At 43.5% G+C, this 27,692-nt stretch overlaps 1 protein-coding gene across 1 annotated transcript; it reads right to left on the bottom strand.

The window, feature by feature from the left end:
• Positions 1–2,497: 2,497 nt before the first annotated feature.
• Positions 2,498–27,131, bottom strand: LOC130023713 (alcohol dehydrogenase 1-like). Its single transcript, XM_056114305.1, has 9 exons — positions 27,123–27,131; positions 26,768–26,869; positions 18,600–18,738; positions 16,932–17,019; positions 16,600–16,819; positions 16,053–16,313; positions 15,410–15,545; positions 11,684–11,822; positions 2,498–2,549 (listed from the first exon to the last, which is right to left on the bottom strand). Exons 1-9 carry the CDS (start codon positions 27,129–27,131, stop codon positions 2,504–2,506), a joined length of 1,140 nt encoding a protein of 379 aa, XP_055970280.1. The 3' UTR covers positions 2,498–2,503.
• Positions 27,132–27,692: the final 561 nt, after the last annotated feature.

Here is a 27,692-nt window from a genome sequence, read left to right as displayed (position 1 = left end):
ATGAGTGTGACCATCCTGTATTTGTCCTTTGTCTGATTTACTTCATTTAGCATGATAATTTCCAGTTCCATCCATGTTGCAGGGAATTACATGGTTTCATTTTTCTTACAGCTGCATATTATTCTATTACATATGTGTATATACATATACACATACATTTATCACATCTTCATGATCTATTTACCTATTGTTGGCCTCTTAGATTGATTCTGTATTTTAGCTATAACATGATAATTTTTTTAAACAGTGCAGTTTTTTTGAGCTGCTTTCAGAATTAAAATTAAAGTACATTATGATGGACATAATTACATCAAGAGAGACTGTTGTAAAACCACAGGTGAGACTCCATTGTCTCACCTTGTCCTTCCTTGGAGTTTGTGAGCAGGAGTGTGGAGGAGAAAGACCCATTATAGAGAGAGTGGAAAGACCTGTTATCCCTCTTATAGCTTTTTTTTTTTAAAAATATTTTGGGGGCATCCAGTGACTCCCAATTGAATCCCAAAATGGATTAATGCCATACAGAGATGCCTCTGGAACCCAACAATTTACAATCTAGAAATTTACATTTATAATCATGGCCATGTGAACTCTCATGATATTCAAAATGAGCAATAGAAAATAAATTATCTAGCGTCTGCCCCTGGCATGTAGGCTTGAATGATGGTGGGAAATTTCGAGCAAGACATAATGCTCAAAATGAGAGAGAGAGTACTGGAGAAATTGTCTGCCACAGAAGCAGGGTGAGGACTGGGATGTGAGTGGTGAAAAATGTGCACTGGTGGAGGGATGGGTGTTTCGTCATTGTATGACTGAATCTCAAATGTGAAAGCTTTGTAACTATCTCGTGGTGATACAATTAAAAAAAAAAGTAATGTGGAGTTCATGCCCAATTTAACCAGCTTAACCAATGGCTGAACAAATAGCAGTAATCTTACATTATTAAAAAAAATTGGGAGGGCATGACACACCAGGCAATATTCATTAACTATTCTAGGCAGTGCCTGGGGGACCATATGGAGAGCCAAGAATCATATATACCTTTTGGCGATCTTTTGTCTCTTTTGAGGAAATGTCTGTTTGGCTCTTATCCCTATTTGTCTGTGGGGTTATGAGATTACTTGAGTGTTTTGAGCCATATCCAGATGTGTTCAGAGATTACTCCTAGCTCTGTGCTCAGGCATCACCTCTGGGTGGCTTTCAGGGGACCATATGTGATGCTGGGGGAATCAAACCTGGGTCAATCATAGCAAGGGAAGAGTCTTACCTGCTGTGTTGCTTTCTAGTCCCAGGGTTACTTGTTTTTATGTCGGTATATTTTGCCAGTACTTTAGAAATCTTGGCAGTTAGCCCTTTGTCTGATGTGTGCTGAGTGGGTTGTTTTCTCCCAGTCAGTGGGTGTCTATTATTCTAGTCATAATTCCTTTATCAGTGTAAAACCTTCTTAATTTGATGTTGTTCCACTTTAGTTTTGCTTACTTTTCTTGGCCAATGGTATGAGATTATTGAAGGTACCTCTACACCCAACACTATAGTTTTTTTTTTGCCTAGGTTTTTCTTGATGCATTTTATGAATTTCTTTCTAATATCAAGGTCATTTCTAGATGTTTTGATCTAATACCTATCTGTCATGGTTTAGCATATGTGCTTCCCCTTCTGGTGTGTGTTGTTTAAATTTCTAAGTGTTTATTAGAGAGTTTTCTCATTATTTCTCATTATTTCATTATTGTTATTAATTTTCAGTTGTTTTCTGTTAATTGATTTCTAATTGATTCCATTGACATAAGATGACACATTTGGTAGGATTTTGGTTCTTTTACATTTATTGAGATTTGTTTTATGGCTTGGGATGTGTTTTGTTATGGACTATATTTTGTGGGCAATCGAAATGATTATATTGTCCTACTTTCATTTTTTCATTTACTAAGATGGCATTTTGTTGTTGTTGCCTGAATCCTTCCAACTATCCTTTCTCCACTCACAGCACTAATTATTGGCCAGATTTATCTCCTCACCGACAGGTAGTAGGTTCTTCACCTACAGAATCTCTCTGCAATGTGTGGGTGATGGAGAAAGCTTCCCTGTAGTGAGCTAATGTTGCCCCTTAATGCACTCACACATTTTTGACAAGATTGTTGGAATGATAAAATTACTAACCAAGTCTTCACTAACCAATTTCTGCTTCTTTAGGCATTGGCATGACATAAAAACATCAGTTTAAAAATAGCTTAATTTCATAGCAGAGTTTCATTTACTTATTTTAATTAATTTTGATCGAATCACAATGAGATACACAGTTACAAAGTTGTTCACGATTGGGTTTCAGTTATATAATGTTCCAACTCCCATCTCTTCACCCATGTACATCCCCCCACCAATGTCCCCAGTTTCCCTCCCATGCCACACCCTCTTCCCCTCCCCCCTGAGAGTTTTATTTCTTAAAATTCCAGAATTGTTCTCTTTCCAATTTTGGGTGCTTTGTATGACAAGTCATTGAGGTGGCGGGCTATGGTCCACTTTCATCACCTCCGAGCTTGACAACACAGCGGATGCTGAAACACAAAATCCAAACATGAAAGTGGCTGTTTTGCTTACATAGAAGTGGGTCCTAAACAATCTTCGCAGAGAAAATAAGTGAAAAAAATAATTGAGACATTTTCTGCCTGCCCTGCTTCTTTCCTTTTATTTTTTCTTTCTCTTTTCTTTTCTTTTTTTTGGGGGGGCCACACCTGGCTATGGTCAGAGCTTACTCCTAGTGGGCTTGGGGGACCTCTACAAGTGGTGCCAGGGATTGAACCTGGGTCAACTGTGTTCAAAGCAAGTGACCTACCTGCTGTACTACAGCTCTGTTTATTTTGGGGGGAGACAATTGGTTGTTTTATTCAAATATTAAAGTATGCTTAATAACCTAACTGTCTGTAACACTGTCCTCCTGTTGTTCATCGATTTGCTCGAGTGGGCACCAGTAATGTCTCCATTGTGAGACCTGTTATTACTGGGTTTTTTTTTTTTTTGGCATATCAAATTTGTCACAGAGAGCTTGCAAGGCACTGCCGTGCAGGAGGGATACTCTTGGTAGCTTGGTGGGGTCTCCGAGAGGGACAGAGGAATCAAACCTGGGTCAGCTGCATGCAAGGCAATCGCCCTACCCGCTGTGCTATTAAAATAAATCTCTTTAACATGCTAGAATAATATGCACAGTATGTCAAAGACAGAATTGAGACTTCCAACTGCTAAATATATCTGTGAAAGTAAAGAAGGGAATTTTTGTAATGGAAACTTGAGCAGTCACATTTTTTTCTTCATTTGAGATTAAATGTATGAAAAGCCAGTTACTGCTAAGGAAAGAAATGAATTCACTTGATAGCAGAAAACGATTACAATAAGAAATCCAGTAATGAACTCATTTTTCATTTTAGTATTTCACATGTGGTTCATTTTTTAAAGTTAACAGTGGACTCAACATGATTTATAAATAATCATCTTCAGTCCTCAGTCATTATTTGTGTATCTGTTTCTTATGCCCCTTTTCACCTGTCCCTGCTGTCCCTTCATCCTTGCCCCAGAGAGGTCAGAGGTTGGCAGCTGGCACAGGGTCACTGACTGTCCTAGTGGCTGCCGAGAGGACATGGGCACCACACTGGGATCCATCGTTACCACATACTCTTCCCACCAGGTCAGTGGCAGTCCTTCGGCTGACCGCCAGCTGGCGTGATGGGAGGGAATTCACACGGCTGCTCTGTTTTCTAGCTGTGAGTGTTGTCTGAGGGCTTCAGGCCAGGCCTAAGCTGTGCCTCCCAAATCCGGTGTGCCCCTCCCAGGTGTCACAGCTGCGAGGCGGAACTGTTAGGAAGAGCCGTAGCCCCTCCTCGGCTGTGCGTGCAGAGTCCTGGCACACTGTGCCACAGCATCTGCAGCGGGACCACGGCCTCTGAGCTCGTGTTCTCATTTCTGTGTCCCCTCAAAGTCTCTTTTTACGGAGTAGCCCGTGTTTCAGCATGTGTTTCAGGTTGGGGCAAGGATGATGAATGTGACATTCCAAGGCTTAGTCTGTGCAAGAGCAAATGAACAGTCAGGCACTGGTAGCAGTGTCTGCTGTGCTGTCACGGGGCTGGTCAGTGCAAGGGACGCTGGCGGAAGCTGGTGGCCTCTCTGAACTGCAGTTTGGAGAATGTCCGGGACTTGAGCCTAGAGTCTGGTGGTGCGGGCTGCACAGGTGTGGCTCAGAAGTAAGTCTGCAGGACCAATGGAACAGGGTTGAATACACTGACATCTCTCCTCAATCATATGCTCATCTAATCTTTGATAAAGGTGCAAGTAATGTGAAGTGGAGTAAGGAAAGCCTCTTTAATAAATTGTGTTGGCATCACTGGACGGCTACATGCAAAAAAATAGGCTCAGAACTCTGCCTAACACCATGTACAAAAGTAAGATCAAAATGGATTAAAGACCTCAACATCAGACCAGAAACCATAAGGTACATTGAAGATAAAGTTGGCAAAACCCTCCATGACATTGAAGCTAATGGTATCTTCAAAGATGCCACACCACTGGCCGAGCAAGTGAAAACAGAGATAGATAAATGGGACTATCTTAAACTAAGAAGCTTCTGCACCTCCAAAGAAACAGTGACCAAAATACAAAGACAGTCTACAGAATGGGAAAGGATATTCACCGAATACACATCTGACAAGGGGTTGATATCCAGGATATACAAAATACTGGTTAAACTCCACAAGAAGAAAACATCCAAAAATGGGGCAATGAAATGAACAGAAACTTTCTCAAAGAAGAAATCCGAATGGCAAAAAAGCACATGAGAAAATGCTCTACATCATTAATCATCAGGGAGATGCAGATCAAAACCACAATGAGATACCATCTCACACCTCAGAGACTGGCCCACATTCAAAAGAACAAAAGCAACCAATGCTGGCGTGGATGTGGCGAGAAAGGGACACTCCTTCACTGTTGGTGGGAATGTCCACTGGTTCAGCCCTTCTGGAAAACAGTATGGACGATTCTCAAAAAATTAGAAATTGAGCTCCCATTTGACCCAGCAATACCACTCCTGGGAATATATCCCAGAGAGGCAAAAATGTATAGTCGAAGTGACATCTGCACTTGTTTGTTCATTGCAGCACTCTTTACAATAGCCAGAAACTGGAAGAAACCTGAATGCCCAAGAACAGATGACTGGTTAAAGAAACTTTGGTACATCTACACAATGGAGTACTATGTAGCTGTTAGAGGGGATGAAGTCATGAATTTTACATACAAGTGGTACCACATGGAAAGTATCATGCTAAGCGAAATGAGTCAGAAAGAGAGGGATAGACATAGAAAGATTGCATTCATCTGGGGGATATAAAGTAACAAAGTATGAGATTAATACCCAAGAATAGCTGAGATCAGCACCAGGAGGATTACTCCATAACTTAGAGGCCAGCCGGGTATCCTAGAGGAAAGGGCATTTCAGATAGAGAAGGGAGCACCAAATAAAGGATGTTTGGAGGATCCTCCCAGGAGGGGAGATGCATGTCGAAAGTAGACTATGGACTGAACATGTTTGCCACTCAATGCCTCTTTTGCAGACCACAACACCCAAACGGAGAGAGAGAACACAGGGGATTGCCCTGCCACAGAGACAGGGGGGATGGAGGGATGGGGGTGGGAGGGATATTATCCATGGTGGTGGAAAATGGGCACTGGTGGAGGGATGGGTATCTGATCATTGTATGATTGAAACCAAAGCACAAAAAATTGTAAATCTACAACTTTAAAAAAAATAAAATAAAATAAAGGGAAAAAAAAAAGAAGTAAGTCTGCAGGTAGGTGAGGGTTGAAAGGGACTCGAAGAGCACAGTGCTGTGTGCAGACGAGGTAAGGAACTGTGGCAGCAAGGGGGAGCTTAGAGGAAAGAGGAGCAGGACGGGTGTGGCTCTGATAAGCTCAGTAGGTCCTAGGACTTCCCTGAGTCTTGACTGTCTTCCCATAAAATGAAAGTGACATCAAACAAATAACGTTTGTTTATACGAGTATTAGGAGTACTTTACTGATAGAATATGGGGGTTTGTGCAGAACATTTGTATAAACCCCCCAACTTGAGCCTACATGTTTTTCCTCATGGAAGCTCACCTCAGGTTCTTTGTCCCACATTTTGTTCTAATACCACATAAGCAATTAATATTGCAAAGGTCAGTATTATTTTATTTGACCTCGGTGCCAAAATCTAAGGTTTCTGAATCAAGTAATTATAAAGTCAATTCCAATAAAGCACATTTAAAAATAAGTAGGGCTGGAGCGATAGCACAGTGGCAGGGCGTTTGCCTTGCGCACAGCCAGCCTGGACGAGCTGGGTTCGATTCCTCCGCCCCTCCCGGAGAGCCCGGCAAGCTACTGAGAGTATCTCGCCCGCACGGCAAAGCCTGGCAAGCTACCCATGAGGTATTCAATATGCCAAACATAGTAACAACAAGTCTCAAAATGGAGACATTACTGGGCCCTGTCAAGCAAATTGATGAACAAGGGGAGGACAGTGACAGACAGTGAAAAAGAAGTAACATTTCCTGATAGTGTAATTCACGGTCATGGTCACAGTTCTCCTGTTATTCATCAATTTGCTCCAGCGGGCCCAGTAACGTCTCCATCGTGAGACTTGTTGTTACTGTGTTTGGCATATTGAATACGTCACAGGTAGCTTGCCAGGCTCTGCCGTATGGGTGAGATACTCTAGGTAGCTTAGGCAAAATAAATTGCTTGAGGACATTGTGAATAGTTGGTGAAACTGCTTTTTACTGGGGTCAAGTCCAGAAATTAAAAATTCAAATAAAAGGGAAGAAAACACTTTTAAATTAATATATGAAGATTATTTATGGGTACTTCCTATGGTCATAGTTAATGAGAAGAGGAGGCTTGACAACTTTCATGGCCTTTCCACATATGGCAGCTTAGAAATAAACGCCCCATCAAATAGCAGAAAAGCCTGTGAGGGCGAAACTGATGCCATGACAGGTGGCAGAAATCAGCAAAATCAGCTAGGCCTCAGGTTCAGTTCCTGGAACTGAAACAGATTCAGTTTCCTAGCAATGAAACAATGCATAACTAGCCAATCTGAACCCACCTAGGCAAGTTCCTGGGCCCAGCGAGTGGGCTCAATCAATCACTACGCCCCCAGTCAAAATGCCCCAGAAATTGTCTTTGGTTAACCCTAAAAGAATGAGTAGCATATGTAACCATAAACTGCCAGTGGAAACTATTGTTTAACTATTGCCTGACGGCTGTTACCCCAGACACTTGCCAAAACACCTTTGTTTGGTAACTAAGGAAGATTTCTTTCTGAAACAATAAGACATGTACTGCTTATGTAATCAAACACTATATAAACTGCTCACTGCCTGAAGTCGGGGTTGCTATCAAGAGATCACTCCGTGGGTGAGATAGTTGACTCCAGTATACCGGAATAAAACTCCCGCTGCTTTTCTATGATCGAGTTAGTGTCTCTGTCTGCCTCGCTGCCTGGGAACCCATAGTCCCGGGCTTAACTAGCCCATCTCCTCTCCTTAGGAAATTAGATTCACATGTTGCATTTCTCCACATTGGCAAGGCTATTATCTGTCATCATAGTGTTTAGTTTTCTTGAAAGCATTAACTTGAAAATGCTTGAAATCTGTTATTTAGCTTTTAGTTGTGATGTTCTTCTATATACCATTACAGGAAACACTGTGTATGCCTCGTGTTCCAGAGAAGAATCCCTGAAATTTTGCTAAATTGATCACAGGCCTCTGTTTTTCTTTGAAGATGAAGATTTTGGTGATGGGGGTGGGAGGAGGAGAACTCCAAATGGTGCTCAGGAGGTTAGGGGTCTCCAAAGAGGACTCTCAGCCAGGCAGGCAAGGGTCAAGTGCAAGGGCCCAAGGATGAGATGCCAGGCTTTACTAGGGTGACCCTGCTGGTACTGAGACCCCCCAGGGCTGCACTCAGAAATGCTCAGGGAACAACATGGTGCCAGGGATCAAATCCCACAAGCCCTCGGTGAAGTACTGTCTCCTGGCTCCAGAAAGCAAAGCCTTGAATGTACTGCCATCCCTGTGGGGATTATCTGTTGCTCTGAGACCAGTGACAGATGTTCACATTCTCATACTGGTAACTGTAGGATAGATCCATTTACATACTGTCTGGGGTAGGAGAATGTTTAGCTAAAGTCTCTAAAAGGAGAACCCATCAGGGTTGCTTTCACAGGTCTGTAAGTTTATTTGTGTCTCCCCGTTTCTTAATTTAATGTTTGGTTTTTGGGTCACACCTAGCACTGCTCAGGGATCACTCTTAGCTCTGCACTAAGAGGTCACTTCTTTTTTTAAAAATTAATTTAATTTTTCAAAATTTCCCCTTACACTTTATTTAGGCACTGTGGTTTACAAAGTTGTTCATGATAATTTATTAAAGGCATTTGGGGGCTGGAGCGATAGGGCATTTGCCTTACACGCAGCCGACCTGGGTTCAATCCTTGGCATCCCAAATGGTCCCCCAAGCACTGCCAGGAGTAATTCCTTAGTGCAGAGCCAGGAGTAACCCCTGAGAATCACTGTGTGTGACCCAAAAAGCAAGAAAAAAAAGACATTTGGTATTCCAACACCAATCCCACCACCATTACACCTTCCCTCCACCATTTTCAGGGGTCACTCCTGATGGGATCAAGGGACCATATGGAATGGCAGGAATCAAACCCAGGACTGCCATGTCCAAGGCAAGCACCCTACCCACTGTACTATCTTTCTGGCCCCACGGGTCTCCCTGCTTAGAACCCAGTTCCCTATTATCAGCAAAAGGTTTGTACCCTTGGAAGCACAGGTGATGTCACAACTTGTAAAGTGGACTTAGGGAAGATGGTTCAACACCTGTATTCTTTAGATGCTTTAAAACTTAATTAAACTTGTCATCCTGTCCATGCACTCTGTTGTGCTGGAACTCATAGTCCAGCAGGGAGAGTGCTTGCCTTGCGCACAATCCTTGGTTCAATCCTTGGCATCCCATATGGTCTCCTGAGTTATTTCTGATTGCAGAGCCCAGAGTAAACTGTGGGGCACAGGTGGGTGTTTCAAAAAAACCCAAAAAAGGGGGTATGGTGCCGCCAGCAGGTCAATCTGTACCTATGAGGCTAGTGCATCAGCATCCTGATGGTGCCTTCAGACTTCCAGATACCCCAAAATTGTTGCTGTGCCTTTGGCCAGACCCCAAAAACTTGGGGCAGAGTTTACCAAGAAAGTAAACAGCCAAAAGTTAGGTATGTGGGAGACACACCCACAAACCATCTCTGGCTCAGCTATATAATTGGAGGTATGTCCTCTCTGGTTCCTGATTGAACTGCTTAACGACCATGATCCCAGAGATTCAGAAACAATTCTTGAAACCCAGCAGCTTTTGGCAGAAATGCATCCCCACTGCGCAGTAGGTTACTGTTGCCAGGCCATCCCAGGGGGGAAGGGTGCTGTCCCTCTGCCTGCTCCCCCTAGGCAGCTCGGTGGTTGCCATCTTCCAGAGTCAGGTTTGGGCCCACAGTGACAAGACACACAGGGCCTCACGGGATGGGGTTGGAGCCGGCCCTTTCCTCCCATCCCAAAGAAACCTCGAGTTGCTGCCCACAAATGGCCTCTCTGGCTCCTGATCAAGCCACTTAATGGCCATGATCCCAGAGACTCAGAAACGAATCTTGGAACCCAACGACTTTTGGCAGAAATGTGTCCTGTTCCTGTGGTAGGTTACTGGTGCTGGGCCACTCCAGGTGGGAATAGGTTTTGTACCTTAGTCTGTTTCCACTGGCGGCCTGGTGGCCACCATCCTCCAGAGGCCACTGGACAATTAGGTTTGGGCCTGCAGTGACGAGACACGTGGGGCCTCATGGGATGGGGGTGGAGCCGGCTCTTTCCTCTCCACCCCAACAAGACCCCGAGTTGCCCCCCATGAACGGCCTCTCTGGCTCCTGACAAGCTGCTTAACGGCCATGATCCCAGAGACTTAGAAACAAATCTCGTAACCCAGCAGGTTTTGGCAGAAATCCCTCCAGATTTAAGTGTTAGAATTTCGGAATTTCAAAATAACGCGGTAACTACTGCAGCCACTCAACATCATATGTTATTCATAACCAGCAATAGAAAACAAAATGTCTACTGTTGTCTTTTCAGCAGATCTGGGTGTTGGGGTAAAATCCCAAATAATAATGGTGGGTCTGGTGTCAAATATTGAATGTAATCAAAGTAGAGAGAGTAATGTGGAAATCATCTGCCCCACAGGTAGAGGAAGGGTGTAGGGTGGGGGTATACTGGGGTTTTTGGTGGTGGAGAATGGGCACTGGAGAAGGTACGGGTGTTTCATTATATGACCGAGACAAACCCGAAAGCTTTGTAATTGCTCTCACAGTGATTCAATAAATAAAATTATAAAAAAAGAAAAAAAAAGTAAGGCCGAGTTCATGCCCAATTCAATCAGCTAATCAGTGGCTGAATGAATAGCAGTACTCCTACATTAAAAAAAAAAAACAAACAGAAGAAAAGCAGCACGTAAGATCTGAAGTGATAATGGAGTTGGTAGGGAACTTTCCTTGCATGCAACCAACCTGGGTTCGAGCCCTGGCACCCAATGGGGTCTCCTGAGCCCCTACAGGAGTGATCCCTGAGCACAGAACCAGGAGTTATCCCTGAACACCACAGGCATGTCGTCCCAAAGCAACTAACTAAACAAAATGATTGTCATTTTATGTCCATCTCTCCTAGGTGGGGCTCTGTAGCAGTATCAGAATTGTGCCATGGAGAGGCAATAACCTAGGGAAATCCAATTCTTTAGATTTAGACTCTTGTTTCTTCATGTAGGGAGTATTTTGCAGCTACAACCTTTATACTCATTACTTCACACAAGCATAATCTGGTCCTTACAAACTGAGTTGTGTCTAGTTTTGGTATGTATGGGTGGTGCTGGGGATTGAACCCAGCATAAAATTATGTAAGGCATGTATCTTGCCACCGAGCCATGCCCCTGGCCTCTGTTTCTGCTTAAGATGCAGTATTTATTTGCTATGAACTCGTTTATAGTTTCTTTTCCTAAAAGTACCCTTACCCCAGCTGTTGTAGTTCACTAAGCTCCTTGGCCCGTTTTAGGGTGACCAGCTTCCCCACCTCTCAGTCAGTGTGAGGGCTCTGTGCCTTGATTCTGTCGTCTGGGAATTTCTGAGCAGTCATCATATACTCAGCCCTCTGCTGTGGTTCTTGATGGACAAATGTCTCACACACCAATGCTAAACCAGCAGTGGCTTGAGACAGGGATTGCAGTGTGCCCAGCATTGTCGATTCGTAGATGCTCAGTGAACGTAGGTTACATAGAGATACTTTTGAAACATCAGGTAGGAAACTATTAATTAAAAATCAGACTGAGAGAGCCATACAAACTGTACCTTGTATACATAAAACTACTCACATACACTACAAACATATCCACACCCACATACAATACCCACCCACACCATACACATAATTCCACTCACACAGTGTATACACCACACTCTCACACACATACTACACACATGTATATACATACCTCTCTCTCTCTCTTTCACACGCACATACAAACACCACCACACACACACACACACACATACACACACACACACACACACACCACATTCAGAAATACTTACCAGTTTCCATTTTGAAGCAATTCAAATGCTTGGTTGATTTTTTCAAAAGGCATCTTATGTGTTATAAGTGGATCTATGTTGAATTTTTTTTGCAGGTAGTCAGTTACCAGTTGAGGGATGAAGTCTCTGGTTTTAAACTCTGGAAGAAATAACAATAATAAGACATGAAAAAATAGCTAAAAGATCAAATGAAGCACATTCTGCCTTGTCCTCCCAGACCTGTTACCAGGGGCCTTGGCTCCCCTGGACACTCCCCGGACACAGAGCTGGCCCTGGCCCTGAGCCTGCTTCTTCCCAGGGAGCTTGAGGGAAGGCTGTGGTCTGGGCCTTTAGGTGCGTCAAGCTTCCAGAGTCACTTCTCCTCCAGTGGCCCTGCGTGGCCTGCTGTGTCCCCTCTGAGAACTGTGTGCAATTGGGGGCAATTTCAGGTCACCCTCTCTGGGCCTGTCGCTTCTCCATACCACACAGAACAAAGTGCAGGTCCAGTTGAGAACCCAGAGCCCGGGAACTCTTACAGAACCTGCAGCATCGTCATCTCATTTCCTATTCTTCGCCCCTCACCTCCTCTTTGTTGTTCTCATGGTTAGTTTGATGCTGCAGGTTGAAACATGCCGGCTGTGGTGCCCACATGTTTTTACCCGTGGTACTTGCACAGTGCTGGCCAGGGTCACCCTCTTAGCTGAAGGCATGTTAGGATCATGCTCCTGATTTATTGTGGGGTGGCTGTGATGCTCACCAGCCTGGCAGGGCCCCACGTCCTGGTTGGGACTTGCACGTCTTTTTGTGTGGTGCTTCTCAGGGATCCTGTCTCTCTCGTGGTGCTCACACATATCTGTGTGTAGGGCTGGAAGCTGCTTGTGGCATCACCGCAAACAGGCTTCTACAGCAGCCGACAGGGTCACAGTCTGGGTGCACTGTCCTGCAAGGTGAGCACTCTGGCAACTGCACTATTTCTCTAGGCCCAACATCAGTAAAAAGTTGCATTTGGGCAACTATAGAATGTTATGATTTATAGCATTCTAAGTCTTAAAAGTCAAGAAGGTTGAGGGGTCAGAGAGAGTACAGCTGGCAGGGTGCTTGCCCTTCACGGACTGACCCACGTTTGATCCCGGCATCCCACATGGCCTCTTGAGCCCCTCCAGGAGTGATTCCTGAGTGCAGAGCTAGGAGTGAGCTCTGAGCACTGCTGGGAGTGGCCCAAAAACAAACACAAAAAAATCAAGAAGATTGAGGGGCCGGAGATAGTATAGCAGGCAGGGCACTTGCCTTGCCTGTCATGGACCCAGGCTAGACCCTGGCGCTCTGTATGATCTTCTGGACATTGCTAGGAGTGACCCCTGAACAGAGCCAGGATTAAGAGTGTGGCCCTCAAATTAAAACAAAAACAGTCAAGGACATTGAGTTCTTTTATATGAGAAAAATTTTGTTTTTCCACATCTTTCCTTTAACTCAGAGCCTTGGCTACAAATATATTAATTCGATACTTTGTACTAAAATTCCTAAGTATTATGTAATTGGAGCGCAAGCTATTGAGTAACTTAGAAACATTTAATCACAGAAGTAAATAAAAGAAAAAAACATTCCATTTTTTAATGAAGTGAGGATCTGACTCTGGGTGACTTTCCTCCATGCGTTTGCCTGTAGGATGGGAGGGAGAACTAGCAGATACAAATGCGAAGTGCTTGGAAATGTGAGCAAACTCTCCCATAAACCCAGCGGAGCAAGCCACAAGAAGAAACAGCAATTGTGCCAACTTCTTCCAGGCTCCAGCTTAATCACTTAAAAAGTGGTGAAATTTTAAGCTGAATTTTCTTTTGGGGGTTGGGCCTCCACGCGTACTGCTCAGGTGCTGTCCTCGCTCTACGCTCAGTAATGGCCCTGGTGGTGCTTGGGAGATGATACGTGGAGTCCAGAATTCAAATTGAGGTCTGGGGTTCAAGGCAAATGCCTTATTTCATATCATTTCTCCGACTCCTATATTGAGTTATTATTCAGTTGGAAGATTTACAGGCATTTAGAATTTCTTTTCTTCTTTTAATGTAGGAGTATTGCTATTTATTCAGCCACTGATTAGCTGATTGAATTGGGCGTGAACTCCACCACATTTAGAATTTCTGAAGAAAGAAACTCTCCAGGATGGGAAGTTGGTTGGTAGCACTTTTTCTCTTGTAGTTGACAAACTGCTAACTGATGCAGTTTTATTTGCCTTCAGTTGATTCATGCAAAACTGCACCATTGAAGAAAGGAAAAAGCAGCAGGTCTCTCAAAACAGCAACAGTTTTCCCATTGTCTTTTGCTACATATGTGCTTTCTTCTCTCTTTTTTCCCTGCTTTTGGGGCACAGGTTGGCAGTGCTCAGAGCTTATCCAGTCTCTCTGCTCAGGAATCACTCCTGGTGGGCTCAGGAAATCCTGTGAGGTGCCAGGGATCAAACCCAGGTCGGTCATAGGTGAGGCAAGCACGCTACCCACTGTGCTTTCTCTCCAGCCTGTGCTTCCTTCTCTTCTGCTTGGGCTGATGAGTTTCTATTATCATTGTCCTCGCAGCAATTGGACATTAATTCTGTGTGTGTGTTATGTTTTTGCTCCTATGTGGTACTCTACCTGCAGCCTGTCATTTACTTCTGTGTTAGAACTGTTTTCAGATAATGATACTAGCAGCTAACTTGCTTAGATAACTTGCCCAGGTCATGGGCCCTGGTAAGTGACCTGGCAACTACCTCCTCGCTTTCTACAGTATGGTACCTTCTGGTGCATTCTGGCGTCTGAGAACAAGACCACCTTGCCAGAGCTGCTCAGTAAGGAAGCACTGGGCACAAGGCAATTAAATGGGAGCTAATTAAGAGGCTGGAGAGATAACACAGCGGGTAGGATTCTTGCCTTGCATGCAGCCAACCCGGGTTTGGTCCCTTACATCCCACGTGGTCCCCTGAGCACTTCCAGGAGTAATTCCTGAGTGCAGAGCCAGGAGCAAGCCCAGGGCATCGTGGGGGGTGATCCAAAACCTAAAGTAAATAAATGAAAACTGATTAAGATGAAGTGTATCAAAGTCAGTGAGGAGCTGTGATTCACGGCAGTCAGAAAGAAGCATGGTTGCTGGTCTGGGCAGAACAAGGTGCAAAGACTTGCCCAGTTGAGAGTTTACAAGTGCAAGGTCCTGGTGGGCCTGTGGAGGGTCTGCAGACCTCGTCTGGGGAAGAGCCCAGTGACACTCTCATGAGAGCTGCCTTCACTGGGGCTTGTTTGCCTGTTTGTTTTCTTTGGGGGCGCATTCAGGGTGGTATGGGCTGGAGCGATAGCACAGCGGTAGGGCGTTTGCCTTGCACGCAGCCAACATGGCCGACCCGAGTTCGATTCCTCCGCCCCTCTCGGAGAGCCCGGCAAGATACCGAGAGTATCTCGCCCGCACGGCAGGGCCTGGCAAGCTCCCCGTGAAGTATTCGATAAGCCAAACACAGTAACAACAAAGTCTCCAATGGAGACGTTACTGGGCCTGCTCGAGCAAATCGATGATCAACGGGAGGGCCTTTACTTACTTACTTTACTTTCTTTGGGGGACTAAGGACAAATAGAAGATATCTGTTGGATATTCTAGTGTCACACCCTGCTCTTTTTCTTTCACACACAAATGTCCCGCCTCCTCTCCCCCGTCCCTCCCCCATCTTGCCAAGTGCTCGCTCGGAAGGGTGTCTGGGGTCCGAGGGGCAGTGAGAGGGCCGATACTTACCTCCCATGGTGCCACCTTTCACAGTTCTCCCTGGGAGCAGTAGTGCTGGGTCGAAGGAGAGCTGGGAGTGGGTGGGCGCCACACCGACAACCACACACACCCCAGAGCTCACACGGCAGCTCTCCAGGGCAGCGACCTGCAACAGAGACAGCTGTGGGCATCCAGGTGGCTCCCACCCTTCTGACGGACACTCCGAGCAGTCACGTGGGGAGAATGATATGCACGGGGTGGGGGACGTGGAGGGCTAGTTCAGGTCAAGGCTCATACCTGGCATGTCATCAATCCTGGCTCAACCACCCACACCACATGGTAACTGGGAGTGACCCCTGAGCACAGAGTGAGCACAGCTGGTGTGGCCCAAATACTTATTCCACTACCGCCAAAAGTAATATGAACTGAGACAGTGTTCGGTAGCCCTCTGGGAGGTCCTGGGTGTCTGTGAGCCCAGTTACAGTTAAGTTTTCAGTCTTAAAGACGAAAAGGATGTGAGGACTAAAGGAGATGAGTGACATAATAGTGCAGAACAGTGCAAGTCATGTGTGTGGACGTGCTAGTGAGGAGACAGTCATCTCATCACTCGTGAGATGCTTAAACACGTTTCCGTAGCCGATGGCAGTTCCCTGACCATCCCAATTCCACGCACCATGGTGTCTGTGAGTCCCACGGCCTCAAACGCAAAGTCCACGCCAAGACCGGTCATTTCCACCACCACCTGCTGGACAGGCTTCTCAAGTCTCTGGGGATTGAGGCAATCAGTGACCCCGAGTGCTTCGGCCCGGGGGAACTTCTCCTCATTGATGTCCACCCCGATGATCCTGGAAGCTCCGGAGGCCTTGCAGGCCAGGACAATGGCAGAGCCAATCCCGCCCAGTCCGAAGACCACACAGGTGGAACCAGGGCTGACCTGCAGATTCAGAAAACAAACATCGAGGGGTCTTCCAAACTATGCCCCATGCTAATAGGAAAGAACAGCTCACTCTGACTTCCTGTCTGATGAAGATGATCTCTGAGGTGTGACCCTGGAATGAAGCAGTCACCGAGGGAAAAAATAGCCGTGTGGAGAAAGGAGGGCACTGGTGTGGGATTGCTGTCAGAATATTGTGTGCCTGGAACTCAACTAGGAGTGACTTTGTAAGGAACAGTGCCCTAATAAAAATTAATCAAAAGAAAACTCACAGAAGATGCCCCACCTTTGCGGTGTTAAACACGGCTCCAAAGCCCGTGGGCACCTCACAGCTCAGGATGCAGACCTGGTCCACAGGGGCCGAAGCATCGACTTTCGCCAGGGCAATCTCACGTACGACTGTGTACTCCGTGAACGTGCTGGTGCCAAACAGGTGGTAAATCCTCTTCCCTTTGCAGGTAAACCTGCTGGTTCCATCTGACATTAATCCAGTTGGAGTAAGGATACTGTTTCATGTAGACATAAAGCAACAAGGAGAGAAAAATGGGATTTTTGCTTTCTAGTCAGTCCCTGGACCCATGAAACCAGGTGAAAGGAGTCACAGAAATTGAAACTGACTTTTCCTCCAAGCAGAAGTTGCCTGTGGGATTCAAACAGGAACTACATTCTCTGCACTGTGGAAGTGGGAGTGGTAAGACTTTATCTCCTGTAGAAAGAAGTGCAGAGGTCATCATTATCCAAACATTAGCCTTAGTGATAAGAAATTATTTATGGTAGATGCTATCAGTTGGCTGTGATGTTATTTTTTTCTGTTTGTTTTTGTTAGTGGTGGGGCCATACCCGAAAGTGCTAAAGAAGCCATCAGGGACACACCTGATGCTTGAGGGTGAGGAGAGGCGTGTGTGCTGGGATCCACCCAGGGCATCTCACACGCAGGCGTGTTTGCACCCTCCGAGCCGTGTCCCAACCCCACTCTAATGATTGTGGGTCTTTTTTAGTTCTCATTTCCATTTGGAACGGAATTCCAAAAAGCACATCAATTTTAATGTGGAGAGATCTTCAAAATGTATAATACAGATTGAAGATTTGTCTCTACTGATATTGAGGTAATTGCAAAGGTAAGAGGAAGTGTCTGAATGACAACCATGTTTGTGGTATGAAGTTTGTCCGTTTTAGTATTTTATGGCAGAAACCATATGTTTTAATCCTAACTCTGCAATTAAATAGCTAAATCAGTTATTAATATATAAATAATTATCATCAAGTTGAATAATTTTCCAAAACTTTAATTTCCTCATATATATATAAAATGAGCTTGAATTAGATATGACATGTTTGTTGTTAGAATAATATGAGATATAGATTATCTCAAAAAGGTCGAGGCATGAATTATATCCAGTGTAGAAGCAGTAGCTATAAATTCTGGAGGAAACTTTATTATTATTATTATTTTAAACAAATAGATTTTATTTGGAGGATTTTTAAGGTGTGGAGGGGGGGAGAGAGAGCGAGAGTAACATACTCAAGAGAGAACACAGGCTTCTCCAAGGATGGAGTGAGAGCCCCTACAAACATCCTAGCATTAGACATAAAAGCATGAAAGTACACATCTCAAGAGGGAAGATGCGGGCGATACATGTGCTCAGCCCACATGTGTTCGACCACGTGGGCACTAGCAGCACATGGATTCAGGCAGCATATGCGCCGGAAACTTTATTATTAATGTTGCAAACCTTAGTCAATTTTAAAGAATTATAGTGTGCGTGGGGGGGGGGGTGGAGGGAAGAACAGAGAGAAGGAGAGAGAGGAGAGGGAGGCAGAGAGACCTTGAGAGAGAAGATCATTTTATATACTTTCAATTTAAAGCAATTCTAATATATTGTAAACGTTTGCAAATTTTACTTTAATTTGGGCGAGGTAGATTAGAGTAGCTTATAAAAATCAGCTGAGAAATCATTTCTGGGGGATCCTTTCAGTAAAAAAAAAAAATTAGAAGATTCTGAGTCTGATATTCTCAGGCTTACTCCTGACTGTGCACCCAGGGACCTGTCCTGGCAGGGCTTGGAGTCCTAGGGCTCAAACCCAGGTCGGCCATGTGCCAGGCATGTGCTTTACCCAACTGTTCTATTGCTTCTGACCTGCTTATTTATTTTTAAAATATACATGGTGGAGTAAAGCACTTTTTTCCCCCCAATGTGTTAAAAGCTGAAACTTCTTTTCTGTGGCTTTGGGGAAATGTCAGGGAGTGAGTTTACTGGCCTGGCACCCATCTTCCTGGTCACCTACCTGGTTTCACACTGGTCACATCTTCTCCAATACTCTCTACAATTCCAGCTCCCTCATGACCCAAAATCACAGGAAAAGGCACTTTGTTTCTCCCTTCCAGGATGTGCAGATCTGTACCGCAGAGCCCAGAGGACAGAATCTGCAAAGTGATTACATGATTGGAAGAAAAATTCCTGGTCATATAATTGCATCATTCAAGAAAACGTATATTTCCAAGTCCAGGGGTGGAATATTCTGTAAAGCAGGGCTTTATAAATTACAAATAGAAGGGAATTGACATGTTACCGACTACCCCTTGTGGTATAACTTTCTTGTCTTTTGTCTCTTCATTTCCCCTGGTAGTTAGACATTGTGTTAATGTCTAACTCTTTGACCATAAGAGCACTATGAGATGTGTCAGACAACCCAAACTTTAAGGTCAACTGTGAGAGGTCTGCTTAAACAGAAGGACTCTACAGGTCAGAGTGTGTTCACCCCCCTCCCCCCAGCCAGGAACAGCGCTTGTTACTTCAATTTTCCATCCTGACCTTGACACATGGGTCATAACTCGCAACTAATACTTGTGCCTGTGTCAGTTTTCTCTCATTTTCCTCCTTGAAGCTGGTTTCCTACCCCGACTCTTTGACAGAAAAGGCCAGTCTTGCCTTTTGTTGGGGGCATATCATAAGTTTCGTCTGTCTTCTGTTGTATATATAGACTCTCCATGTTAGAAGCACCAGGTTTTAGCTTGTCTTTTCACTGTTTTCCCTCATTACCAGAGGAGGAAAAATTAATCCTAGAGCTCCTGTACTTCCTGCCCAGTTGTTTGATCATCTCATTGCTGACTCATTTCTCGTATTCCATCATGATCTTTATCTGTGTTCCTGGGCTGTTTGCTCAAGTGTTTTTGTCAAAATAGCTGCACTGGGTGTTCATATTTCTTCACCTTGAGGTCTGACTAAAGGACATCTCTGACCTATCATGTGTCCTGTTACTGGTTTTCACCCCCTTATTCGGTCCTCTAAGCAAAATGGATGTGTCCACTAATACTCTGTAGCTGTACTTCCACTAACTAAAATAATCCTTCTTTCTGTCCTACTTGTTTTCTAGATTATTTCAGGTTGCTTACCTCATCTTTTGTACTCTGACTGAATTTTATGTTCTATTTCTTTTCCTGTTTCAGTTTATGAGTTAACCCACCACACACACACACACACACACACACACACACACACACACTTCATTAGGTGTCATTTGTACTTGACCTGTAAGATTGTTATCAAGTGCAAGCTAAAAATTATACATAGCTAGTTCAGTTTCTGGATATGCCAAGTCATCTCTTTGAGATTCAGCTTTCATTGAGGACATACAGAGAAACTGACACAAACCAAAACGGGCCACTAGCAATGCAATAGACTGAAACCAAACATTGAATGATAGGACATAACAAGCTTCAGTGATACGTGGAGACATTACTGGTGCCCGCTCGAGTACATTGATGAATGACAGTGATACAGTGATACAGTGATATGTCTGTTAGAATTGTCTAGCCTTACTGTAGTTGGGAATATTGCACCCACTGAATTGAGGGATGCTTTACCAAATGCTATCACCTCCAAAAGTGCCAAAATCATATGATTCAAGGAAAGACTGAGGAGCTTTCCAGATTAGAGATAATTAATCTGATACGATGACTAAATAAATGCAATATGGGTCATGACTTTTTAGAGTGGAATTTATTTAGTTAATTGGAAAAATTAAAGTAGGCCATAATCAGATATTGGCATTCATTAATGTTCATTTTTTTGCTTGTATTTGGATACGGTATAATTGTGTAGGAATATACTCTTATTTGCATGAATTGCATAAGAATGCTGACTTTCTTTCTTTCTTTCTTTCTTTCTTTCTCCTTCCTTCCTTCCTTCCTTCCTTCCTTCCTTCCTTCCTCTCTCCCTCCCTCCCTCCCTCCTTCATTCCTTCCTTCCTTTATTTCTTTTGGGGTCACACCTGATGATACTTAGGGGTTACTCCTGGCTCTGCACTCAAGAGTTACGACAATATAGGATGCCGGGGATTGAACCCTGGTCGGCTGCATGCAAGGCAAATGCCCTACCTGTTGTACTATCACTCTGGCCCTGGAGTGCAGGATTTCTTGAGCGGAATTTTGCCATGAAATATAAAACTCAAAAAGATCATAATTGTAGAGAAAAAAGCAACCTAAACCTTTATTAACTTGTTGAACTTGAGTACTGTGTTGTGGCCATGAGAACGTTCTTCGTTAGCAGTTCCTTAAGAAGTTCTGGGTGTGCCTAGCCAAAATGGGTATAGAGGGGACCTTCCTCAACATAATTAAAGCCATCTACCACAAGCCTACAGCAAACATCATCCTCAATGGGGAAAAACTGAGAGCCTTCCCTCTAAGATCAGGGACGAGACAGGGATGCCCACTCTCTCCACTTCTGTTCACTATAGTACTGGAAGTACTTGCAATAGCGATTAGGCAAGAAAAAGATATTAAGGGCATTCAGGTAGGAAAGGAAGAAATCAAGCTCTCACTATTTGCAGATGATATGATACTCTACTTAGAGAACCCAATAACCTCCACCAAAAAACTCCTAGAAACAATAGACTCGTATAGTAAAGTTGCAGGTTATAAAATCAATACCCAAAAGTCCATGGCTTTCCTATACGCAAACAGTGAGAGAGAAGAAAGCAACATGAAAAAAACAATCCCGTTCACAATTGTGCCCCAGAAAATCAAGTACCTAGGAATCAGCTTAACTAAGGAAGTAAAGGACCTGTACAAAGAAAACTACAAAACGCTACTTCAGGAAATAAAAGAGGACATGAGGAAATGGAAAGATATCCCCTGCTCATGGGTCGGGAGACTTAACATTGTCAAAATGGCAATACTACTGAAAGCATTGTATAAATTCAATGCAATCCCTATAAGGATACCCATGACATTCTTCAAAGAAATGGAGCAAACACTCCTGAAATTTATATGGAACAATAAGCCCCCACGAATAGCTAAAGCAATTCTTGGGAAAAAGAAAATGGGGGGAATCAACCTCCCTAACTTCAAACTGTACTACAAAGCAGTAATAATTAAAACAGCATGGTACTGGAACAAAGGCAGAACTGCAGACCAATGGAACAGGGTTGAATACACTGACATCTCCCCTCAATCATATGATCATCTAATCTTTGATAAAGGTGCAAGTAATGTGAAGTGGAGTAAGGAAAGCCTCTTTAATAAATTATGTTGGCATCATTGGACGGCTACATGCAAAAAAATAGGCTCAGAATTCTTCCTAACACCATGTACAAAAGTAAGATCAAAATGGATTAAAGACCTCAACATCAGACCAGAAACCATAAGGTACATTGAAAATAAAGTTGGCAAAACCCTCCATGATATTGAAGCTAATGGTATCTTCAAAGATGCCACGCCACTGGCCAAGCAAGTGAAAACAGAGATAGATAAATGGGACTATCTTAAACTAAGAAGCTTCTGCACCTCCAAAGAAACAGTGACCAAAATACAAAGACAGTCTACAGAATGGGAAAGGATATTCGCCGAATACACATCTGACAAGGGGTTGATATCCAGGATATACAAAATACTGGTTAAACTCCACAAGAAGAAAACATCCAATCCCATCCAAAAATGGGGCAATGAAATGAACAGAAACTTTCTCAAAGAAGAAATCCGAATGGCAAAAAAGCACATGAGAAAATGCTCTACATCATTAATCATCAGAGAGATGCAGATCAAAACCACAATGAGATACCATCTCACACCTCAGAGACTGGCCCACATTCAAAAGAACAAAAGCAACCAATGCTGGCGTGGATGTGGCGAGAAAGGGACACTCCTTCACTGTTGGTGGCAATGTCCACTGGTTCAGCCCTTCTGGACAACAGTATGGACGATTCTCAAAAAATTAGAAATTGAGCTCCCATTTGACCCAGCAATACCACTCCTGGGAATATATCCCAGAGAAGCAAAAATGTATAGTCGAAGTGACATCTGCACTTGTTTGTTCATTGCAGCACTCTTTACAATAGCCAGAAACTGGAAGAAACCTGAATGCCCAAGAACAGATGACTGGTTAAAGAAACTTTGGTACATCTACACAATGGAGTACTATGTAGCTGTTAGAGGGGATGAAGTCATGAATTTTACATACAAGTGGTACCACATGGAAAGTATCATGCTAAGCGAAATGAGTCAGAAAGAGAGGGATAGACATAGAAAGATTGCATTCATCTGGGGGATATAAAGTAACAAAGTATGAGATTAATACCCAAGAATAGCTGAGATCAGCACCAGGAGGATTACTCCATAACTTAGAGGCCAGCCGGGTATCCTAGAGGAAAGGGCAGTTCAGATAGAGAAGGGAGCACCAAATAAAGGATGTTTGGAGGATCCTCCCAGGAGGGGAGATGCATGTCGAAAGTAGACTATGGACTGAACATGTTTGCCACTCAATGCCTCTTTTGCAGACCACAACACCCAAACGGAGAGAGAGAACACAGGGGATTGTCCTGCCACAGAGGCAGGGGGGGATGGGGGGATGGGGGTGGGAGGGATATTATCCATGGTGGTGAAAAACGGGCACTGGTGGAGGGATGGGTATCTGATCATTGTATAATTGAAACCCAAGCACAAAAAAAATTGTAAATCTACAACTGTAAAAAAATAAAAAAAAAAAAGAAGTTCTGGGTGTGATGTAACGATGGGTGTCAAGACTGTGCTCCTTGGGTTGGAGTCCTGCTTGGATTCTAATGAGAGGAACATTTGGCAACGGCAACTGATAAACATGGCAGAGCATGGAGCTGGGCAATGTCAACTCTCCTCTCAGCGCTCTGTCTGTCCAGCCTAGGGATCCCTGTCCTTGGCCTCGACCATCCTCAGAGAGAATATGTTCTGTAGAGTTGGGTGTTTGATAGTTGCTTCTGTACTGAACATGTGTGAGAGAGGTTCTATTGTATAATAAGTAATCTGGAGATGAATTCAGGTGTGGGAAGAATGTGTGTAAGTTACACACAAATGTAAATGCAGTTAATTTATTATTTATATTAGGGGCTTGAGCAAGATGGATTTTAGTATCTGGGAAAGTCCTTGAACCAATTCCCAACCAATCTGAGGGACGGCTATCACCTAACGTCTCCCACTTGGTGCTGCTAATTAACTCAGGAAAACTTTTATTAACTTAGGAACAGCTGAGAAGCAATTAAATTAACTCAGGAACAAGTTTTTCTGATATTACAAGTAGCTTCATCCTTTTCAAAACATGTATTCCATATTGGAAGTGAATTATACTGTGAAATTTCTTAGAGATTTCTAATTGTATGTTTTTTCCTTCTGTTTAAGTCTTTATATGAACATGTCTGAGAATCTACTGTGGCACTTTGTTGAACTTCATGGGTATGTTGGTTAATTTTTTAGCATATTTGGGAATGTTTTCAATAATTGTTTCAATATTTGAAACAATTCAAATATTGAATTGAAACTCTTCTCTTTCATGTTTTGTTAATGTACTTGAAGGCATTCCACAGGTCTCACTGTGTAATTTTTCATGTTGTTTAATCTCTCATGATCCATCTTCAGGTTTGCTGATCATTTTTTTTGCCTAGCTCAGATCTATTATGAGAACCCCAGTGACATGTTTACTTAGATGATCGTACTTTTCAAAAATTTTGTCTTTATTGATACATATTTTTTAATGAGTCATTGTCAGCACACTTCAATTACATCAGTGTGGTTTTCTTTATTTCCTTGGACACATTTATATTACTTGATTTAAAATCTGTTTTCTCAGTGCATTCAGAGGCTAGGATCTCTCAAAGGTCATTTCAATTGCCTTCTCTCTCTCTCTCTCTCTCTCTCTATTTCTCTCTCTCTTTTGTTTATGTGAGAGTCGCACTATCTGTTTATGTCTCATAATTCTTTGTTCACTATGAAATGTTTTGTAAACTCTGATTATACTCCCCTCCATCCTTCACTTCCTGTGAGCTTGTTATTATTTTTGTTAGCTTGTTTATTGAGTGGCTTATAGGCTGCATATATGAATCTATTCTCTATTTCCTTTTCTCCACTGAATTAAATTGAGTTTTTGATACAATCAATGACCAGGTTTTCAGTTTTCCACATTTCTTTGTTATTTATTTTGGGCCATACCTAAAACACTTTTTATTCTGTTTATTTTGGGCTAACCCAACAGTGCTCAGGGCTTGTACTCAGGGATCTCGCCTGGGCTTGCTGAGGGGACCATGTGTGGGGACCGTGCTTAAACCCAGGTCAGTCATGTGCAAGGCAAGTACTTTCCCTGTTGGATCTTTCCAGCCCTCCACATTTTAATTTTTAAGCCTGGATTCCTAGAAGTTACTCTTGGATTAGCGTAGTTTGCTGTTTACTGGTGTTTGATCAGATATTGTAAAATATTCGCTTGATCCAGTTTTTATCCTTTGCTAGTGGAGCTCTATCTTGAGAAATGCTTTCAAGCCTCTCACAATGAGATGGTCACCACCTGGTTGTTGCTGGCAGGGCCTGTCCTGGCTGCTCCAAGTGCTCACCCTCTGGGATGGATGTGTTCTCAGCAGAGCCCCTTCGGTTTCTCAGATTCTCTCTCTCTCTCTCTCTCTCTCTCTCTCTCTCTCTCTCTCTCTCTCTCTCTCTCTCTTTCTGGCTCTCTGTCTCTCTCTGTCTCTGTCTCTGTCTCTGTCTCTCTGTCTCTCTGTCTCTCTCTCTCTCTCTCTCTCTCTCTCTCTCTCTCTCTCTGGCCCTCTGTCTCTCTCTGTCTCTGTCACTCTCTGTTAACCATGCAGCTGCTTGTTTCATGGAACAGATATCCTTCTTATAATTGCTCATAACTAATACTGCTTTTGTTTTGTTTTTATCATGTCTTTTTTTTCTTTTTGGGTCACACCCAGCGATGCACAGGGGTCACTCCTGGCTCTGCACTCAGGAATTATCCTTGGCGGTGCTCAGGGGACCATCTGGGATGCTGGGAATTGAACCCGGGGTGGCCACATGCAAGGTAAACACCCTACCCGCTGTGCTGTCACTCCAGCCCCATGTTTTGTTTTTATCATGTCTTAAGGTATTAGTTCCTTAATGCTGCCTTGCAAGAAACCCCTCTCAGCAGAACTGTAGCCCTGGTTCTTGTCTCTGGCATTTTAGTAGTACTGAAGTATATTAGGGTTGAGGGTGAAGATGCAGACTTTCTTTCTTCTCCTGTAGTAACCCTTTGTCTGTGGAGCTGTCAAACACTAGCCTGAGATCTCCCTTTTCCCTCCTGGTAGAACTACAGCGAGTGTGGGGAAGGAGGACGGTTGGTCAGGGGGATTGGGCCCTGTATTCTCAGCCATGACTACTAGTAATAGAATGCTCTATATACAACCTGAGTATCAGAGAAACTGTTTAATTGTGACAAATAGTTTGTGAGTCAACAGTTGACTTTGTTGACTTTCAAAGCATTTTGTCACTGTCACTGTCTTCCCATTGTTCATCGATTTGCTTGAGTGGGCCCAGTAACATCTCTGTTTTGAGACTTCTTGTTACTGTGTTTGGCATATTGAATACGTCACGGGTAGCTTGCCAGGTTTTGCTGTGTGGGCAAGATACTCTCAGTAGCTTTCTGGGCTCTCCAAGAGGGGTGGAGGAATCGAACCCATCTCAGGCTGGACTGGCTGCACGCAAGGCAAACACCCTACCGCTGTGCTATCGCTCCAGCCCCAAAGTATTTTATTTTATTTTATTTATTTTTTATTTTTTTGCTTTTTTGGGTCACACCTGCAATGCTCAGGGGTTACTCCTGGCTCTGTACTCAGGAATTACTCCTGGCAGTGCTCGGGGGACCATATGAGATGCTGAGAATTGAACCCGAGTCAGCCGCGTGCAAGGCAAACGCCCTACCCGCTGTGCTATTACTCCAGCCCTCAAAGCATTTTAAAACAACAGTGTATCTAAAACACTCAATGGCATTTCAGCCTTATGCATCTAATATTTGTAACACCTCAACAAAATAAAATGTTTTCACAATTATATGTGGTTAAGTACATATATGTGTAAATTGGAAAGAATCTTAATTATATTTAATTAGAAAATGCCATTTATTCTTCCAACAGTGTAAATTTTTGTAGACACATTCACACATGCTGAAAGTCTCATTTATATTTACCTTAATTCGAACCTCACCAGCTTTTGGTGGATCGACTTCAACCTCTTCAATGGACAAGGGAGCGTTTGCTGTCCAGGCAATAGCTGCCCAGCAAGTGATAATCTATTAAAAAAAAAAATAATGAAGCAGACATATTGCTGCTTGACAAAAACCCAGATGAAATACATAGGTTTTGTTTTTATCGTTATTATGTCTTACTGCACCATGCTAATTGTTTCTTCTGGTTATCTTGCTTTGCTTTTTTGTTTTGTTCAAATCCAATGGTGCTCAGGGGACCATGAGACCTAGCCCAGGGCTCCCAGAAACAGTGCACTTGGTTCAGCCTCTTGAGCTATTTGTATGACCCCTTACCTACTCTTAACATACCGACGGTTGCTTCATCCATTGAAAGCAGTTCTCACACATACCACACCTTCACAGGGAGTTCCTACTGACCACTTACACACACTGGCACCACACTAGACATGTGCGCACCACATATATCTGGAAGATAATATGAAATACTAAGAATTGATCTTCTCAAGATACACTTGGGTCTATGAATCATTTGAGCTAATGGCAATCAAGATCATACATGTTCAAAAGAAAATTTATTTTAATTTTAGGCACTGTGATTTAGAAAGCTGTTAATGGCAGGGTTTTATGCATATGGCATTTTAATACCACACCCTCCACAGGGTCTGCTTCCCTCCACCACTGTCCAGCACCTCCAATCCTAGTCCCCTGAGCCCCACACCCATCTTAAGTAACCCTCACTCCCTCCCCACAGATGGGTCAATTCTACAGACCAGTTCAGGTTAAAGAGGAAATTTCTACCTTTCCTTTAGCTCCCTGGAAAATTTAAATAAGAGATCTTGCCCATTATAAGAACCATTAGTAGAAATAAAATTTTGTGGCTCATTTGAATGACAGAACAAACATCTAA

Source organism: Sorex fumeus, unplaced genomic scaffold (genome assembly GCF_029834395.1).
Source record: "Sorex fumeus unplaced genomic scaffold, SorFum_2.1 ptg000024l, whole genome shotgun sequence".
In the NCBI taxonomy this organism is placed as follows: Eukaryota; Metazoa; Chordata; class Mammalia; order Eulipotyphla; family Soricidae; genus Sorex; species Sorex fumeus.
The sequence above is the reverse complement of the archived record's forward strand: the minus strand, read 5'-3'. Positions and strand labels throughout refer to the sequence as shown.

Bases quoted from the DNA above. Each gene is read 5' to 3' on its own strand.
- LOC130023713 (XM_056114305.1), bottom strand. The intron at 16,820-16,931 runs GTCAGTTTCAAT...TACATGAAACAG, and splicing joins AACTTCTGCTTGGAGGAAAA to TATCCTTACTCCAACTGGAT. The intron at 2,550-11,683 runs GTAAGTATTTCT...TTTGTGTTTCAG, and splicing joins TTGCTTCAAAATGGAAACTG to CATCCGCTGTGTTGTCAAGC.